Below are 20,191 nucleotides of genomic sequence, written 5' to 3'. Positions count from 1 at the left end.
CTGTAGTATTCTACTTGATTAAAAAAGTTTTCTCTTGCTAATTTTCAAGTGTTTTATAATATGTGTGAAAAAAGTGAGTGTTGTAGGAGTAATCAATTTTCTCAATTTACCATGGTATTTTTTATTTTTTTTTTGCAGGGGGCGGGTGGAATTTGTTTTGTTTTTTACATGACTCTATACAAAGTACTTCTTGGAGTATCTGCAACCAAAAGCTAAATTTAAATAGTATAAGGCTAAATAATCCGATGCTAGGGAAAAGAAATAATTTGAAAAACTCAAATCCCTTCAAGAAATCTCAAAATATTTAATGAATGTGGGGTTTTTTTTTACATTTTAACTCCTTTTTAAAGAAGACGCACACTACAGAAAGTCTGTAACCTGTCAGTAGGGCAGTATGATTAACAGACACAAGAAGCTTTGAAATTAAATACATTCCTTTCAGTAATCTCAGCTAAGTAATCATACAACGTCAAAGAGAGGCTATAAACAAGTGTGCTGAATGCATTTCAAATGTTTTTTTTGACCCTAAATCAGAAGTGAGCCTTCAAGTGGATGAACCAAAATGCTCCATGGACTGTTTATAGAACAAAACCTAGGCTACAGGAAAACAGCTAAATAAACACTGCTCTTCAGACTAACTGTCTGCGGCATAAGGGATGACATAAGTGCTGCTATCTTTTTCCCCAAACACTATGGCCTTTTTTTGTACATTGTATGAAACTAGAGTGCTTCCCTATCTTTTCAGGACTTCTAAAAAAATCCAATAATTAAGTACAGCACTCATTGATCGAGTCAGATGACATAAAATTATATATATATAATTACAAATATATTACATATATTTTAATTATATAAAATTCTGACTGTGCTTGAATAGTTCATAGCTTGTTATGAATGTAAAACTAAGGCCCCTTGCAGGTCATTTGCAGAACTAAGACAGAAGGACTCTTTGTGAGTATTTTGATGCCAGTCAAAAGAAGAATATGAAGACTGACATTTTAGGTGCGTGATAGATCATTTTCACCCAATTGCATAACTGTTTAAAAGCTAGCACTTCATGGAGGAAAATACCTACATCAGTTCAATTACATGGGCAATAGGTACTATCCCAAATGCATATTATTGAGATGCCCATCAAATTGTAGCTAGTGAACTCAAGAGCCTAGCATGTAACTTTCTTCTTTTTCAGGCCACTAGAAGTGCCTCCATATCAAGATTTGTTTAAATTTGTCTGTTTTGTCTACTGAGCCAATTAAGGCATGGATTGTGTTGTTTTAATCTCAGTTTCTAGTATATGTGGGATTCAAAAAATAGTTATGTTACTATTACTAGTGAAACAGTGGAGAATTTCACTTTTGTAAAATAAATGAAGTCTAATCCCATTCCCTTCTACCCCTGACCTTCTCTTGGCTCTTGGGGCTCTCTTGGTAAATGTGCAATCCCTGGATAGCTGACTCCACATTTCACTAAATCTCCATTTCCTAAACCATCTACATATCTACATGACAAGAACATAAGTGTTGTGAAGGATTGTGAATACTTAAACTCTTAGGCTGGCCAAAAGAGTTGCCATGGGATTTGGGGAATCAGAGGTGGAACATTACAAATTAATCAGGAAAGACTTCCTGGAGGAGATAAGATATAAGAAGGACTTTGAATAGGGGGAGAACTGTGTTCCGTTGATTCTGAAGAGAGAGGGAGGGTCTTAGCTAAGGTTGGCAGCAAGAAAGATGATAATGAGACACAGTGAATAGGTAAGCACAAGAGGATCAAAGATAGAGAGCAGAAGGTAGAAAAGTAGTAGCGGGAGAACTAATTCAGTAACTGAAAATCAATTATAAGGCTGATGTGGAGGAGAATGGGCAATGGTGGTAGGTATTTGAGATGTGAGGAGATGTATGCAGAATGTCACTTTAGAAAAAAATATCTGGGCAGCAGAGCAAAGTATGGACTAGAAAGAAGTAAGACTGGAAGGCATGGAGATCAATGAGGATGCTGAATCTGACAAGTGCTTGGACATGGGTGATGGTCGTTTGGATGGAGGGCGAGCATTGAAGCCTGGACATGTTGTGCAGAAAGAACAGACAACTTGAATTCAGTGATTGAAAAAGGGAGGAGTCAAAAGGCAATGCAATGGTTGTTGGCTTCAGGGAGATGAGAAAGGTGGTGATGTCAACTGTAATGGGAAAACAAGACAGAGAAGAGGATTTGGGAAGGAAAACGAGAAAGTAATTTTTGTACATTTTGAATTTGAGGTGCTGCTGAGTCACCCATCTAGAAATGTCTGTGAAATTTTAAGTTCCTTGATGGCAGGTCTACTTATTTCACTGTTCTCTTCCAGTGCCCTGAGCCAAATAAACTACTGGCCTATTAATCAAGTCTGAGATTGAAGTGTGTGGTAGAACCAAAGTTTTAAGTTCATTAGATGAGATCCTCCCCCAGAGGAGAACAGAAGGATATGCCAGAAATTGGAGGACACTTAGAGAATGAGAAAAATTATTGGGGGTATAGAGAGAACAACAGTACATTTAATCTGCCTTGAGGACATGGGGTGATAAGAGTATTGGAAGTTGGGGAAAAGAGATGAAGTTTTGATGGTTCAGATGTGGAGAAGCAAAAACACAGAAGGGAGAAACAGTGGGAGTCTGTCCATACCTCCTGAGGGAAAGGTCCTTGTTTAGACTCCTAAGACCTAACACAATGAGGATCTATGATTTATGATTTGTATAATCACTAAAATGATTAGTTTCCATCAAGATAATAATCATAACATTAATGACATTGTTTATTCACTCTAGACTGTGAGCTCATTGTGAGCAGGAATGTGTCTGTTCGTTGCTATATTGTACTTTCCCAAGTACTTAGTACAGTCTTTTGCATACAGTAAGTACTCAAAAAATTCGACTGAATGAATGATTTAACAGAGAACTGATTTAGTCCCCCAGCTTCAACTACCATTTCTACATGGACTATACCCAAATCTATCTCTCCATCCCCAACCTTCCTCCTTCTCTGCAACTTCATATTTTGTCCTACTTTCATGACATCTCGTCCTACTTGGATGGCCCACCAACACCTCAGGCTTAACATGTCCAAAACAGAATGCCTCATCTTCCCACCCAAACCCCACTCTCCCCTGACCTTACTATCACCTTGAACAACACCACCTTCATCCCTGTCTTCCAAGCCTTTTTTGGCATTATATTTGATCACCTCCCTTTTTCAACTTTGCATATTTAATCTATCGCAAACTTCTGGGATTCTACCTCCACAACATCTCTCTACTCTACCCTTTCCTCTCCACCCAGACTACCACCAAACCGACTGAAGCATTTATTTCCCACTTTGATTACTGCGTCAGCCTTCTCACTCTCCCAGCTTGAATCTTTATTTCACTCTGAAGACCAGACCACTTTTCTAAAAAAAGTTCAATCCATGTCTTCCCACTTCTAAGGACTGCCCATCCACCTCTGCATCAAAGAGAAACTCTTTACCATCAGTTTTAAAACAATGAATCAGTTTGTTCCTCCTACCTTATCTTGCTGATTTCATTCATTCATTCATTCAATAGTATTTATTGAGCGCTTACTATGTGCAGAGCACTGTACTAAGCGCGTGGAATGAACAAGTCGGCAACAGATAGAGACAGTTCCTGCCATTTGACGGGCTTACAGTCTAATCGGGGGAGACAGACAAGAACAATGGCAATAAATAGAGTCAAGGGAAAGAACATCTCGTAAAAACAATGGCAACTAAATAGAATCAAGGCGATGTACATTTCATTAACAAAATAAATAGGGTAATGAAAATATATACAGTGCTGAGGGGATGGGAAGGTAGAGTGGGAGGAGCAGAGGGAAATGGGGGGAAAAGAGGGTTAAGCTGCGGAGAGGTGAAGGGGGGGCGGTAGAGGGAGTAGAGGGAGAAGGGGAGTTCAGTCTGGGAAGGCCTCTTGGAGGAGGTGAGTTTTAAGTAGGGTTATGAAGGGGGGAAGAGAATTAGTTTGGCGGAGGTGAGGAGGGAAGGCATTCCAGGACCACGGGAGGACGTGGCCCAGGGGTTGACGGTGGAATAGGCGAGACTGAGGGACGGTGAGGAGATGGGCGGCAGAGGAGCGGAGCGTGTGGGGTGGGCAGTAGAAAGAGAGAAGGGAGGAAAGATAGGAAGGGGCAAGGTGATGTAGAGCCTTGAAGCCTAGAGTGAGGAGTTTTTGTTTGGAGTGGAGGTCGATAGGCAACCACTGGAGGTGTTTAAGAAGGGGAGTGACATGCCCAGATCGTTTCTGCAGTCCTAATTAATCTTTCATTTTTCTATGCTATTTACACACCTACCACCACTTCAACATCACCTAAGCATTTAGGAATTACTATAGACCAATCATCATATTCTATGCCTCTAATACCAACATACACTTTGGACCTCCATCTTGTCTAACTCACTACTGATTGATTGTCCATGTCCTCCTTCTGGCCCGGAACTCTGTTGCCTTTCTTAGGCTACAGACCTCCCATCCCCACCTTCAAAGTTCTCCTAAAATCACATCTCCTCCCAAGGCTTTTTCTGACAAAGCCCTCATTTTCCTTACCTGCCCTCTTGTCTCCATTCTATACACATTTGGATCTGTTCTCCTTAAGCACTTGATATTTACCCCATCCTTAGACCCACAGTACTTATTATTATCATTATTATTACATTTTTAAGCACTAACAATGTATCAAGTACTGTCTAATTTGGAAGAACAGATATTTAGTCTCCATTTTATAGCTGAGGAAATCGAGGCACAGAGAAGTTAAATGGCTTGCCCAACATCACAGAGCAGGTAAGTGGCGGAGCTGGGATTAGAACCTAGGTCCTCTGACTCCAAGATCTTTCACTAGATCGTGCTGCTTCATATGTACCTATCCTTACACTCTGCCATTCCCCCTTTATGTAATTTGTTTTCTTGCCTTATTTTCACCTTCTGTAAACCAGAGATTAAATACTGTTATACTGTGACCGCCCCAATATGGGACAGAATCTGTGTCTTATCTGATTGTACTGAATCGATCCTTACCCTGAGTACAATGTTTGGCATACAGTAAGTACATAATAACGCATGGGGTTTATTATCATTATTATATATCATCATCGTTATTATAATTATTGATAGTAATAGTAGTAATAGTAGTTTAAACATAAAAATCAACCTGTTGCTAACCTCATCATCAGTATTATAATTATTGATAGTAATAGTAGTAATAGTAGTTTAAACATAAAAATCAACCTGTTAGTAATCTCAATAGTTAAAGAAAATTCCCTTTTAACTAGGATTAGAGTTATCTCTAGCTTTGAGTGTGAATAGGGCTCAGTATAAGAGTCAGATTAAAGCAAGGGCTCCATTTATTATCTCTGCAAACAAAATCATAATTAAATATATATTAAATATACTCCCACAAGCAGAGATTTGTTCTAAGTACTGGAAGAGTACATCACAAAGAGTAGAAGGCAAATTACATGCCCTCTGGGAGCTTTAAATCTATTATTTGTGATTGGGGAAGTAGGGAAGGAGATGCATAGAAAAAATATGCCCTCAAAAATTGATGAGAAAAGAATGAAAAAACTAGAAATTCCCAAAACTGACTCAAAACAGATCAACAGGCGTAAGCCAAACAGTTGCCATTTTTAGCTTAGCACCCCTGCTGAAGCAAAGCCCCAGAGCCACAAATTCTTTACAATCTTCTTGATCAGGAATGTGAAACTTATTCCAGTATATTGACTCAGGAGGTAGTTTTGTGTAAGTATACAGTTCATACTTAACAGAAGGAGGGAGGGTCTTGAGGGTGGGTGGTATTAGTTTCGGCTCTGTCAGAATGGAGCTCAGAGACTTACTGAGGACTTGTTAAGCACTTATCAAGCACTTACTGTGTCTCAAAGCAGACACTAACTTCTAACTGCTTAGTCAATACTCAGCTGATCATTGTTCATTACCAAAAAATGACCCCTAGATGTTGATGACCAAATCCAGAAAAAAATCAGATTGGGCCTAACAGGAATGAAGCAATGGGACTAAGAAAACACAGTATTCTCAACCTCTCTCTACTAATCCCTCTATATTGGAATATGCTTTAGAGAGATCTTTTTGCTGGAAGTTGGTGCTTTTTTTCTTAAGGGTAGAGGCAGTAAAGAAAATGAGAATTACCAGAAGCAGTGGACTATAAGTGCGGAAGGGAAAAATGTCAATTTTGTGACGAAATAGAAGTTTCACAAGCTTAATGTATTGTGAAAATGATTCGGTAAACTGTAGGTTTGCAAAACTGTTTGAGATGATTATCATTTTGAAAAGTGTAATTTTCTATATGCAAGTCCTAAGGAGATCCTTATACCTGCCATGCAAGTACTTTTCAAAATTTGGCATGCTTAAAATTTCCGTTTAGTCCTCAAAATCTGCAATAGCCCAAACCACATATATAAATGCTACCTTTCCCATCATTCCTACATTATTCAACTGCTTTCCAGAGCTCCCGGATAAGAGCATATAGATGTCTGCCGTTGCAGGAATACTCAAAGTTTCCCCAAAACTACCAAATAAATACCTGTTCTCTCTCATACTTAGACTGTGAGCCCCATGTGGGACAGTGACTGTATCCAACTTGATTAACTTGCATCTATAATAATAATAATAATTCTGGTATTTGTGACGCTCTTAACTATGTGTGCCAGGCACTTTACTAAGCCTGGGGTGGGGAAGCAGCATAGTATAGTGGACAGAGCACCAGGTGGGACTCAGAAGGTCATGGGTTCTAATCCCAGCTCTGCCACTTGTCTACTGTGTGACCTTCGGCAAATCACTTCACTTCTCTGGGACTAAGTTACCTCATCTGTATAATAAGGATTGAAGCTGTAAGCCCAATGTGAGACAGGGACTGTGTCCAACCTGATTTGCTTGTATCCAACCCAGCGCTTAGTACAGTGCTAGGCACATAGTATATGCTTAACAAATATCATACTAATAATTATTATTATTCCAAGCAAATTGGGTTAGACACAATTCCTGTCCCACAAGGTGCTCACAATCTCAATCCACATTTTACAGATGAGATATCTGAGGCACAGAGAAGTGAAGTGACTTACCCAAGGCCACACAACAGACAAGTGGTGGAGCTGGGTTTAGAACTCATGACCTTCCAACTCCCAGGCCTGTTCTCTATCTAATATGCCACGCTGCTCCTCTATCTAACCCAACGCTTATAGAAGAGTGTTTGACACATAGAAAGAAAGCACTTAATAAATGCCTTTTTTTAAAAAAAAAATGACATAGATTGCTCAAAGTTCCTACAAAATAGAAGAAAAGATACGTAGAGTGAATTTAATTTCTCAATTTAAGCTCTCATTGAGCACTATAAATCAACTCCCTCTATCTGCATTTATGAACCCATCCCCTTTCACCCGATAATACACATTTTCTTCAAACTCTTCTCCTTCCCTTAGTGCTGTCTTCAACTTTTCACCTTTAGATGCCTTCAAGCATATGTAAATCTCACCTATACTAAAAAAAGGTTTTTTTCTGAATCTCACAGTCCTTCCAGATGTCACCCCATCTTCCCTCATCCCAATCCTTTGTGAGTTTCTTGAAAGGGTTATACATACCTGCTTCCTTCACTTCTTCTGCACCCACTGTCTTCTTGGATTCTTACACTAAATTTTTGCCTTCACTCAACTGAAACTGCACTCTACAAGGTCACCACCAAATTTCTCAGAGCCAAGTCCAATGGCCTTTTCTCTGTTCCATTCTTCTTTAACCCTCTCAAATGCCATTAATACTGTTCATCATCATGTTTTCTATAGAATGCCATCAGGTCTTGGTTTTTAATAATGGTATTTATTAAGCACTTACTATGTCTCAAGCACTGTTCTAGGCACTGGGGTAGATAGAAGTTAATCAGGCTGGACACAATCCCTGTCTCACAAGGGGTTTACAGTCTAAGTAGAAGGAGAATAGTTATTGAATTCCCTTTTGCAATTGAGGAAACTGAGGCACAGAGAAGGTAAGTGACTTGTTCACTAGGTGAGTGTAGGAGCCAGAATTAAAATCCAGTCCTCTGTCTCTCAGATTCTTGCTCTTTCCACTAGGCCTTGCTGTTTTTCCAACACACAAACTCAATTGACTATCCTCCTTTCCATGCACTCCTTTTCGGTTTCAATCAATAGCTCCTCTTTTACCTCTCAACTAACTACTGAATCAACCTCTTCACTGATCCTCCTGCCTCCTGCCTCTATCCCCTCTTCACTTCAGTCCATATACCATGTTGTTGCCCAAATGATCTTCCTGAAATGCTGCTCATCATAGGTATCTTATTCCTCAGAAAAACATAAAATGGCTGTCCATCTCACCAATGCATCAAATAAAAATTTCTTACCATTGGCTTCAAGGCATGCCATCAGGTTTCTGATCTTTTTTTATTGGCTATTTTCATCCCCTATTTCCGAGATTGCACTCTTCATCTTCCCCAAACTTATTCTCTAACTCTACTCTCAACTTGCTTCACCCTGATCCCTTGCTCTTGCCATTACCACAGCCTGGAATCCCCTGTTCCCTCAGCCCCCATCCCCTCAGCCTCACCCCATCCCCCTACGCACACACACACCCCAAATCTGTCCCAACTCAGTCCTTTTCATCTTTAAAGCCCCTCTAAAGCCCTATGGACAGCTTTTCTTGATTAAGTCCCAATATCATAAGACTTATCAACCAAACAGCCATCTCTATCACTTATTTATACTCAGGCTTATCATTTTATGCAGATGTACATTTCAATTATGCTGTCGATGATTTACTATGTTATTTTACCCTGGCATCTTTTTTCTCCTTCCAATCTGATCTTTTTCATTTTACGGCTTTCACTATTTTTAAATATTTTGAATGTCTCTCTCCTCTGTTAGATGTTAAGTGTCTTGTATACAGAGACCCGTGTCCTGATTGCATACTTTTTCAAGCAATTAAGTAGTTGAGATTGGGTAGTCACTGAAAACCATTACTACTTCTACTAACTACTACTACCAACCCCACTACTCTAGCTTATCTTATTGGCTCTTTTGTGGCTCATGTTAAATTTCTTTACCTCTCAGCAGGGGTTTATTTCCCTTAGTGTTATCTTCAACTTCTCACCTTGATATGCCTTCAAGCACAGATAAATCTCACCTATACTAAAAAAAGTATTTTCTGAATCTCACAGCCCCTCCAGATGTCATCCCATCTTCCTCATCCCATTCCTATGAAAGCTCCTTGAAAGGAGCTGCTTCATTCAAATATTTTATTTTTAAAACGTATTTTTGTTTTGATTTTACCATGCAAGGCCACAAATGGTATAACAAGGAAATTCCTTGAGCTTGCATAGATTATGTTTCTTTGAGTCAATACCTGGGAAGAATATTGCAAAGAAAGATATAAATGAAACCAAAGATATTCCATAAAAGACCCTGTTTTATATTTATTTTGTGTTATTATTTAATTATGAGTCTCCTTTTTCTGAAATCTTGCCTATATTAGTTCTGAAATGGGGGCATAAGCAGACTTAGTGTTTGTAAGGAGTTGGCATTTCAGGATCAATCATTTGTATTGATTGAGTGCTTACTGTGTGCAGGACACTGTATGAAGCACTAAAGGAAGTACAAAAAACAATATAACAAACACATTCTCTGCCCAAAACCAACTTAGAGGGGGAGTCAGACATTAATATAAATAAATTACAGATATGTATATAAGTGCTGTGGGGCTGTGGGAGTGGCGAATAAAGTGAACAAGTCAGAGCATTGCAGAAGGAAGTGGAAAAAGAGGAAATGAAGACTTAGGGAAGGCCTCTTGGAGGAGATGTGCCTTCAATAAGGCTTTGAAGGTGAGGTGAATAATTGTCTTTTGGATATGAAAAGGGAGGGCATTTCAGAACAGAGGCAGGATATGGGCTAGGGGTCAGCGACGAGTTAGATAAAATCAAGGTACAGAGAGTAGGTTGGCATTAGAGAAGAGAAGTATGTGGGATGTCATTTTAAAATGATGGAGAGACGAAGCAGTAGTCAGAACCAAATTGGCAGTAGAGTGAGCAGCAGGCAAATATATGCCTTGGCCTCTCAAAAACTGTTGAACAACCTCTAGAAATGAGCCAAAAACCTTAGTCCATCAGGGAGAAAAAAAAGAAAACTGGATTTATAAAAAAAAGACATTCCATTTTACAAAGAAAATACTGTGTAAGTTCTTTGGAAGAATACTTTAAAGATGATTAAAATAGACATCATCCAGTAATGGCCAAGTCTTACTAGACTGTTTAATAGCTTAACCAAATATAGCAGTTGGTTAATGGTCAACTGATTCAAACCATGGCCTATTTCAACAGGAATAAAATATTCCCTCTATTGGTCTGAACTCCCTGTGGACTCCAAATCTTAAAATTCTTTCTGGCAAACATATGGAATTTCATTTATAAGCCACATCTCTAGAAAGAATAATGATAATAATAAGAATTTTGATATATTCCCACTATGTACCAAACACTGTACTAAGCTATGCAGTAGATATAAGATTATCAGGTCAGAACGTTGAGAAAAAAGGAGGAAGACAAAATGATAGTTGTCTTCAGTACATTTCCATTCATTTTACAACTGACCTAGTTTTACACCAAATGAGGAGCCCCGAATCCCATGATAGAGTCTTGCAAACTCACCTGACTCTGCCCCTGGGACGCTCAGATTGCTCTGACATAAAGCTTGTGCTGCTGAGGCGGGAGGCACTGCTGGTGCGTGAAATGGCGGACACATCGCTGACATCACTATCTGATGATTTGGCAGAGACGTTATCACAGCTTCTGTACTGCTCTTTATGTAGGTTATACTAAGAGTAAAAACAAGAAAATGTCAGCTCTCTCATCAAATCCCCATACACACAGAGATACATGCATGTCCCTTAAAACCAAAAGGTCTAGCGAACTCTATAAAGTATGCAGAACTTTGGGCAGGTGTACAGACTAGAGGCCTGTTCCACTTACGTCAAGTCTTTGCAGAAGAACCATCTTAGAATGACAACGCTAATACATTGCTTATGGAGGATTTTAATTATAAGGATCAGGCCTCTTTACAAACAATTCATTAGCATGGAATTGCTTCTGAAATTGGAATTAAAAATAATGAGCCCAGTTCTCCTAAGCCTCTCCAGGGAGGGTAGCTGTGCAATTCTTTGAATTTCATAGAGGGAGGGCAGTCCTGTTGAACTCCTTCCAATTCTTGAAATAAAGCAGCACCATGATGGCCTCATGTACAGTGCTCAGCTTCCCCCCATTCACCCTCATATTAGAAATGCAGCCTGCTCTGGTGGGTTTCCAGAAAGCAAAGTCACCAGCTGAATTCCTTGAGCAACAAGGAATTTTGGGTACACTGAACCAAAGTGAGACATAGCACAGGCTTGGTGGGAGTTTCTCTTGGGTATCAGGGGTTCCTTGGGAGAATGTGTATGTTATATAGTTATACTCTCCCAAGCACTTAGTACAGTGTTCTGCACACAGTAAATGCTTAATAAATATGATCAATTAAACTATCACATGGTATCTCAACTTGGGGCATCCTGCACAATTGCATTAAAATGGTTTTGAGAAACATTTAATTCTTCCCCTTGACTCTATTTATTGCCATTGTTCTTGTCTGTCCGTCTCCCCCAATTAGACTGTAAGCCCGTCAAACGGCAGGGACTGTCTCTATCTGTTGCCGACTTGTTCATCCCAAGCGCTTAGTACAGTGCTCTGCACATAGTAAGCGCTCAATAAATATTATTGAATGAATGAACAGCTGGGTTTTGAACAGTCCTCCATAGGGCTGATTGAGTTCCACACTAATGGGCTTGGAAACTGGCTCAGAATGAGATGGATATCCACCAAATATAAGCTCCACAATCCTGTTTTAGGGTTACCGGGATACTCCAATTCCCACATTACTTTTCTAATACACCTCAAAGTGGAGTTTGTGTTTGGGTGTGTCAGCGAGGAAAAGCACCATGACTCTGCTTATTGCTCTACTGGTGGAAGTGTGTGGCCTAAATTGGAATAGCGGCCCTATATTACCAACAGTACAATTTCCTGATTAACATCCCCACCCAACTTCCTGGTTATGCCACCACATCAGCTACAGAGGAACTTGTTATTTATTCATTATACCCAATTAGCCTATGTACACAATGAAATAGATTTTGCCTCTTTAGGATTTGCTCTCAAGAAGATATCTGACCATTCTCAGAGATGCCCTCTGCCACTTCTGAAGTTTCCCAACAGCAAGTCCTACCACAAAGGTCAAAATTAGCTGGTTAATACCTGACTGGAAATCAGAGTTATGCAGAAAATGCCATTTTAGTTCAGAAAGATTCTAGCCAACAGTGGTTAAAGTTATTATCACTTGTGAAATTAAGCCTATCAGTAAGGGAATGGAAATGAGAAAAAAAGAAAGGAGAGAAAGCAGGGAAAGGAGAGAACAGAGGAGAAGGAAGGAGAAGAAAAGGAAGAAGGGAGAGGACACTTGGGACTACTTCTCTTACTTCTACTGCAGTTTCTCAAGTGCTACATTCAATAAGTAGTCAATGAATCACCTCCCCTTTGCCTCCCCCTCTCCTGTTTTATTGTCTGAATTCTCACCCTTCTGCTCCTCCTTTTTCATTCATTCAATCATATTTATTGAGCGCTTACTGTGTGCACAGCACTGTACTAAGACTGCACTTGGAAAGGACAATTCAGCAACCAATAGAGACAATCCCTACCCAACAACAGGCTCACAATCTAGAAGATGGGTTTTCCCCAGTCTGTAGTTACAACTGATTAAAATTATATAAAAATTAATCCTTTATTTCCCTCTCAAAAATCAGGGCAAGACAATTATGCAATTGAGATAATTATGAAAGTAAAAACTGTATTCAGATTATTTAATTTGTAAATATTTTTATTCCACTCTCAGCATCACAACTGGAGAGTTTCCAGTTCTCTATCACTTTCGACTATGGGAGGGAGAGTCACGCAGAGGCATAGCCTTTCCAGTCCTAGCTTGGGTAGTGGGTAGACAGTGGAAGGCAATCTGCTACAAGTCAAAACTCACTTGTGTTGGCAGCATTGTGACATGGGAGAGAGTCGAGGGCAGAGACTCAAGTTTACTGGGTGGAAGAAGGCAACTAAACCACTTTCATATTTTTATGAAGAAAACTCTTTGGATACACTACTGGAATGATTGCAGATGGAGGTGGGGTGTTCTAAGAGAGATTTGTCCATGGTGTTGCTATGGGGCGGCGGCAACTCGACGGCATAAGACAAAACAAATATTTCTATATCTGTTTGCCCCATTACACCCTGAAGGCAACCTGACTACATTTTTCTATTGGGCATATGTTGTATTTTCTCAAGTGCTTAGTTCAGGGCATTGAACTCAGTGGACAGTTAGATAAATACTGCTACTACTAGCTCATGTGAAGTAGCAGTACCAGGTCCTTAGATTGATGTTTCTCACTCTTTTTTTTGATAGCTTCACTTCTACAATTCCCAGTTTCTCACTTGTACCATAGTTGAAAAGCTCCTGTCCTATCCTCTGCTTCTTGTGGTAAGAGAAATAGCTGACAGGCCCAAATAGATAATTAAAACAATTGAATGAGACATCGCTAGCAAAAACTAAACAAATGATCCCTTTACATTAAAGGATAAAGATCTAAAACAAAGAAGTAAACAAGCAGATAACTTTCAGTGGTTGGATTGCAAAATAGTGATTCATCTAGACCCAAGAGCAAGAGGCAGGGAAATAGGTATATTTCCTTGAGCTTTCTTGATCTTAGTCTCTTGGGCAAACTCAGATTCAGTCCTACTCTCGCAATACATCCTCTTTGCCATTACTAATGGCAAAAGTGATTCACTGAGAGAAAGTCTGGTTATGAATAAGGCTAAGAAGGGTAGATGTATGATAAAGTAAGTATGAGACCAAATAAGTGAATAAATGAAGGATAAAGAGAGAAGGAATAGAAGTAGAGGGAGTGGATGAAAGAGAGAAGAAAAGAGGTTTGGGGTATAGAAAGGAAAACATGAAGCATAATGTGGACAACAGAGGTCATTTTATGAAGCAAGGTTCATAGTAATTACACAATTTATAGTAGAATAGGAATTCATTTAGAAACAAAACAGAGCACATATTTTCCCCCTAAATTATACATTTCATAAAAAATAGGACTACCTCTTATTCAACCAAGTAAAAAAATATGACCATTAATATTAGTAGTAGTAATGAAAATCACATTTAAGCACTTACTATTTGCCAAGCATTGTACCAATCAACGAGTGATATTTATTGAACGCTTACTCTGTACAGAACACTGTCTAAGCACTTGGAAGAGTCCAATACAGTTCATAGACATGATTTCTGTCCTGAGGAGCTTACGGTCTACATAAAATGCAGTCAGATTAGGCACAGTCCCTGTGACATATGGGGCTCGCAGTCTAAATATAAAAACTAGCTATCCAAAATGACAGATGTCCCCATAGTAATTTGGGGAACATTGAATCAACAGAATTAAATCCCAGTTACAAAAAAAAAAAATCCTAAAATTTGTTTTTTTGAAAATGTTTCTAATTGTAGAACCTCTATCCACTCGCAGTAAAACAATAAATAAATAATATCATCAACTGAAGCAGCATGACTTAGCAGAAAGAGCCTGGGCTTGGGTGTAAGAGGACATGGGTTCCAATCCTGGCTCTGCCACTTGTCTGTTATGTGACTTTGGGCAAGCCACTTACCTTTTCTGTGCCTCAGTTACCTCATCTGTAAAATGGGGATTAAGACTGTGAGCCCCAGGTGGGACAACCTGATTACCATGTATCTCCTCCAGTGCTTGGAATAATAATAATGTTGGTATTTGTTAAGCGCTTACTATGTGCCGAGCACTGTTCTAAGCGCTGGGGTAGACATAGGGGAATCAGGTTGTCCCACGTGGGGCTCACAGTCTTAATCCCCATTTTACAGATGAGGGAACTGAGGCACAGAGAAGTTAAGTGACTTGCCCACAGTCACACAGCCGACAAGTGGCAGAGCTGGGATTTGAACTAATGAGCCCTGACTCCAAAGCCTGTGCTCTTTCCACTGAGCCACACTGCTTCTCCAAAGAGTGCTTGGCACATAGTAATTGCTTAACAAATATCATTATTGCTATTATTATTATTACTTGGGTGCATTTGCTTCACAGGGTTGAGATTAGGGCCCCCATTTAGCAATATAGAACTCGGGCCAAATTTAGCCATTCTGTATTTAGAGCACTCTAAGGAAGCTGTGGGAATTAGAAACTCCAGCCAAAATACAATTGGAAGTTCTGTGAAGGCCTCAAAACCATAACCCTATGAATCAATCGTATTTATTGAGCACTTACTCTGTGTAAGGCATTGTACTAAGCACTTGGAAGAGTACAGCACAACAATATAACAGTCACATCCCTGCTCACAGTGAGCTTACAGGTTCTTCAAACAGAACAATGACCAAAGTTGAGATTTAATCAATACCCAACTTGACAACTTGTAATACTGTTGTTACAAAGAGCAACAATAACAAGTTGAGACTTATAGAATGATCTTTAAAACCACTGAGGTATAAGTTGCAAACACCCAGCTTGATTGTTGTAGTACCAGTAACCAGTCACCATGCACTTGCCCAACTGACCGTCTTGCTTTGTTCGGAGGAAGTGTCTGAAAAGGACTTAGGCTAAAAATAACACCAAATTAATCCCCTAACTTATCTCAAGTATAGTGTAAGTATTATCATATGGAGTTCTTCAGGTGTGGTCTTGACCAGGGCTAATCTTGTGGACAATCACCACAGGTCAAGAAGCTAAAGCTGAATTTCTTCACCAAGCTCCACTCAGCTATATCCCTAGGGAATTGAAACTTTCCCAGTGTCTTCTTCCAGAATATCCCAATAGTTTGGGGGAGGTTAAGGGGGTATATGTGCTTCTCCTTCCTTCCGGGCAATTCTTTTTCCAGGCCTGTTTGACCTTGCTGTCTAACAGTTGTTACATTAGCACTGACTGCTGCTAATGGGTTACAGAAGCATAAACATTCTCTAAAAGTAAATCTCAAGTGCAAAATTCTTAGAGTCCCATTAATTTCCACTGTATATTTATGCCTTATGGCTCTGTATACATCAAAGAAGCCAAAAAATATTTGATAAACTACATGTGTACCAACTTCAAAGAGTGGAAGTATAGAATTACTCATTAACTGCTGTACTAATCACTTGGGAGGCTATAAGAGAGATAACATTGCCTATTTTCATTACTATGAGGTGTATTCAATTCAATAGGGAGATCCACTGTGGCTTGATTGGACCCCAATAATACTTTAAGATGGTGGGAGCATATCTAATTTCTTTGCTATTTATGCACAGGCAAATAGTTTAGGCTCAGATAAGTGTTTTCTCTTCTGACCCCTGGATTCTGAGTGGGAGGTAAGATATAGCTAGCAATAATAATAATAATAACAATAATAAATAATTGTTGCATCTGTTAAGCACTTACTAGATTCCAAACACTGTACAAATCCCTGGAGGAGATACAAGATATTCAGGTGAGACCATCCCTATACTACATGGGACTCACAATCTAGAGGAAAGGGATAACAAGTATTGAATCCCCATTTGATAGATGAGGAAAGTGGACCACAGAAAAAAAAGTTAAGTGATTGCTCATGGTCAAACAGCAGGCAAGTCCAGAACCAAAAGTAGAACCCAGGTCCTCTGGCTCCAGGCCTGTGTTCTTTCAACTGGCCCATGTTACTTCTCAAATAATCCAAAATCTGTCTCCTCTGACTTTGAGAATAGGACTTCTGGGGAAGGAGGGTACAGGGCTCTATGAGGTATTTTAGAGTCCCTCAACAGGTTCATAAAATAGGAACCTGGTTTCTGGTGAGTGACATTATTTGGGATCACCCACAAGGGGCAGGAAAAAGAACAATTGGATCTGCCATTGTTTACTTGGAAAGCCTAGGATAGCCTGGGAGCCAAAGGCTCAGAGCAGACCAAAGAGTTGTGTTTTTCAAATAAATGATTTGATCAGGTTTATGAGGTAATACTTTAAAAATAACTGATATTTGATTTCCTTTCCCAAAATTTAATTACTAGATTATCAATTCTGGCATTCTACAAGTGATTAATATAGTCTGCTATGAGGAAGACAGTTTTGTCATAATATAAGGTTACCCTAAAATTCTGGGTAGAAGGTCAATCAATTCTGGGCAGCAGCTGCATTGGAAAGAGTCAAAGGCAGATGATCAAGTGATCAAGATGTTCATGAAAGGACAATGACAGACATTTAAATTTTTACTGAGCCAAAGAAGGCAATGGTAAACCACTTTCGTATCTCTATCAAGAAAGGTCTATGGATACTCATACCAGAACAACTCTACGACAAAAGATGAGATGTTCTAAAGAGGGTATGTCCATGAAGTCACTATGGGTTGGAAACAACTTGATGGCACTTGAAGACAAAGGGTCAATCGACCAATGATATTTACTGAACATTTACTATGTTCAGAGCACTATACTAAGTGCTTAGGAGAGTACAACAGAATTAGCAGACACATTTTCTGCCCACCACAGGCTTACAGTATAGAGGAGGGGCAAGATATTAATGTAAATAATTTACATTGGAGTTTTCTGACACTGAATAGTGCTTAAAGTAAGCTGGAATTGCCCCGAACCTGACTCTGGGATATGAAAAAGCCCCGTGAACAGGCAAGAATGGGTGGTTGGTGATGGAAGTCGGGGGGATTGGCAGAGGAGAGAGTGGTAGCGGTGGGGGATGTTATCGCCTCCCATGTGGGGACTGGCAGGGAGGGACTGCATCAACCAGCCCAACCCCATCCCCTGCTGTCTCCTTGCAACCTCATTGCCTCTTCTCTTATATAACCCCACAGTACTGGCTAGGGTGCCTGACATCTTGTTCAGGGGTCGGCTGAACAAAGCAAGACAGGATAGGAGGGGGCAAGCTGCTGGCGCTCTGGTCAGAAATGTTTTCTTCTTTCAATACTGAAGCAGCATCCTGACCAGATACCTGAACCAAAGTACGGCCAACGTCTAACAAATCAAGGAACTCCCACTTCTGACTGATGCTTCTTGCAGTTCTTCCTAGACCAACTGTGATTCTATAGCAATTTTATTCCTAGTTATGTGACTCCATTTGGACCTCCAGATAACATGTGCATAGTTCCATTCTGGGAAAGAGGTCCTGAGTATCTCTGACATTTTGTTAAACAAACATTTTGCCTATCTAGTGTTTCCCAGCCTCAAAGCAGGCTGGATAACAAAGCTTTTAGTGTGAAATTTGACTTATGTTTACAGATGAAATGACTGATGCTGAAATCTTAACTATCCATGCAGTTATGGCTGAAAAGGTCAGTCTGATGGAAAAAATTTTCCAGGCTGTGTGGATGTAGAAATTGTCTTTTGCTGAGCTAATGAGAGTGCATAGTCTTCAAAGGACCAGAAAAGTCCAATTGCTTTAAATTATCCTAAGAACTCTCTTCACTTACCTGCAATAATGCATATGCATATGAAGACTCTTCTGTTGGCTACCCACACCTAGCATTAGTTTCAGGTCTACATCTGGGCTAAGGGTAAGCCCAGAACTTCTGGTAATTCCTTTATCTCCCCACTCCTCAAAAACCTCCCATGGTCCCCATCATTCATTCATTCAGTCAGTCATATTTATTGAGCACTTACCGTGTCCAGAAAACTGTATTAAGTGCTTGGGAGAGAACAATATAAGAGTAAGCAGTCACATTGCCTGCCCACAATGACCTTAAAGTCTAAAGGGGGAGATAGACATTAATACAAATAAATAAATTACAGATATGTACATGAATGCTTTGGGGCTGGGAGAGGAGATGAATAAAGGGAGTGAGAGAAGAGGAAAGGAGGGCTTAGTCAGGTAAGGCCTCTTGGAAGAGTTGTGCCTTCAGTGAGGCTTTGAAGAAAGGGAGAGTATTTGTCCGTCAAACAAATATGCCTCATCGACCTTAAGGAACTAAGTTAACTTTCCCCATCTTACCTTACTTCGCTGATCTCCCAACATGCACACTCTGTTCCTCCAGCACTAAACCTACTCTCCCTACCTTAATCTCATCTATCCCACCACTAATCCCTTACACACATCCTCACTTAGCCCTGGAACTCCCTCCTGTTTCATATCCAACAGGCACTGGGAAGCAGTGTGTGTGGCCTATTGGAAAGAACATGGGCCTGAGAGGCAGAGGACCAGATTTCCAATTCTGGCTCTGCCACTTGCCTGCTGTGTGACCTTGAGTAATTCACTTAACTTCTCTGGGCCTCAGTTCCCTTACCTGCAAAAATGAGGATTTGATGCCTGTTCTCCCTCCTACTTAGACTGTGAGTCCCATATAGTGCCTGATGATTTTGTATCCACCCAAGCACTTAGTACAGTGCTTGGCACATAGTAAGTGCTTAACAAATTCCACAACTACTGTTGTTATTACTACTCTCCCCACCTTTAATACCCTCCTAAAGTTACATCTGCTTCAAAAAGCCTGCTTAATCAATCATTCAATGGTATTTAATGAGTTCTTACTGCGTTCAAAGCACTGTACTAAGCGCTTGGAAGAGAACAATACAAAAGAGTTGGTAGACACAGGTCCTGACCAAAAGGAATGTGTCTACCTAGATGGAGAGACAAATAATATTAAAATAAATAACCCCAGACTAAACCCTCTGCAATGACATGAACTTGGCTTTGTATCCCTTAAGCACTCTGATTCTCACCCTAGGTCCTCAGTGTTTATGTAAATATTCTGATACTCTCTAATTTTCTCTATACCTAATCTATTTTAATGTCTGTCTTTCCCTGTAAACTGTAAGTTCCTTGTGGGCAGGGACCATCTCTGTTTATTTTCCCAAGTGTTTAATACAGTGCTTTACACACAGTACCTGTTCAATAAATGCCACAGATTGACTGATTGATCCTGAGACCTGGATTAGACCTGCAGGACCTCTGAACTGAACAATGCTTCAAAATTCTACCTGCAGTAGAATGGTTCTAGAAGTAAAGGATCTTCTGCTCTTCAATCCTGCTATCTACTGCCTGGTCAGTCTCCTATAGCAAACCTACTCTTTGCTTCCTTTGTTCTAGACCACCCTTCCTGGTACAAATTAAGCAGTA

At 39.9% G+C, this 20,191-nt stretch overlaps 1 protein-coding gene across 25 annotated transcripts in view; it reads right to left on the bottom strand.

The window, feature by feature from the left end:
* The window catches only part of RIMS1 (regulating synaptic membrane exocytosis 1), a 531,371-nt gene that overhangs the window by 101,712 nt on the left and 409,468 nt on the right, over window positions 1–20,191 (bottom strand). For 19 of the 25 annotated variants that reach the window (XM_029063826.2, XM_039912326.1, XM_039912314.1 and 16 more), the window contains one exon: window positions 10,692–10,858. The exons of the other annotated variants lie outside the window; for them this stretch is intronic. In XM_029063826.2, coding sequence (XP_028919659.1) covers window positions 10,692–10,858 — 167 coding nt within the window. The remainder of the gene's footprint in view (window positions 1–10,691; window positions 10,859–20,191) is intronic. 25 annotated transcript variants of the gene reach the window in all.

The sequence above is a fragment of the Ornithorhynchus anatinus genome, chromosome 1, assembly GCF_004115215.2.
Source record: "Ornithorhynchus anatinus isolate Pmale09 chromosome 1, mOrnAna1.pri.v4, whole genome shotgun sequence".
Taxonomy (NCBI): Eukaryota; Metazoa; Chordata; class Mammalia; order Monotremata; family Ornithorhynchidae; genus Ornithorhynchus; species Ornithorhynchus anatinus.
The sequence above is the reverse complement of the archived record's forward strand: the minus strand, read 5'-3'. Positions and strand labels throughout refer to the sequence as shown.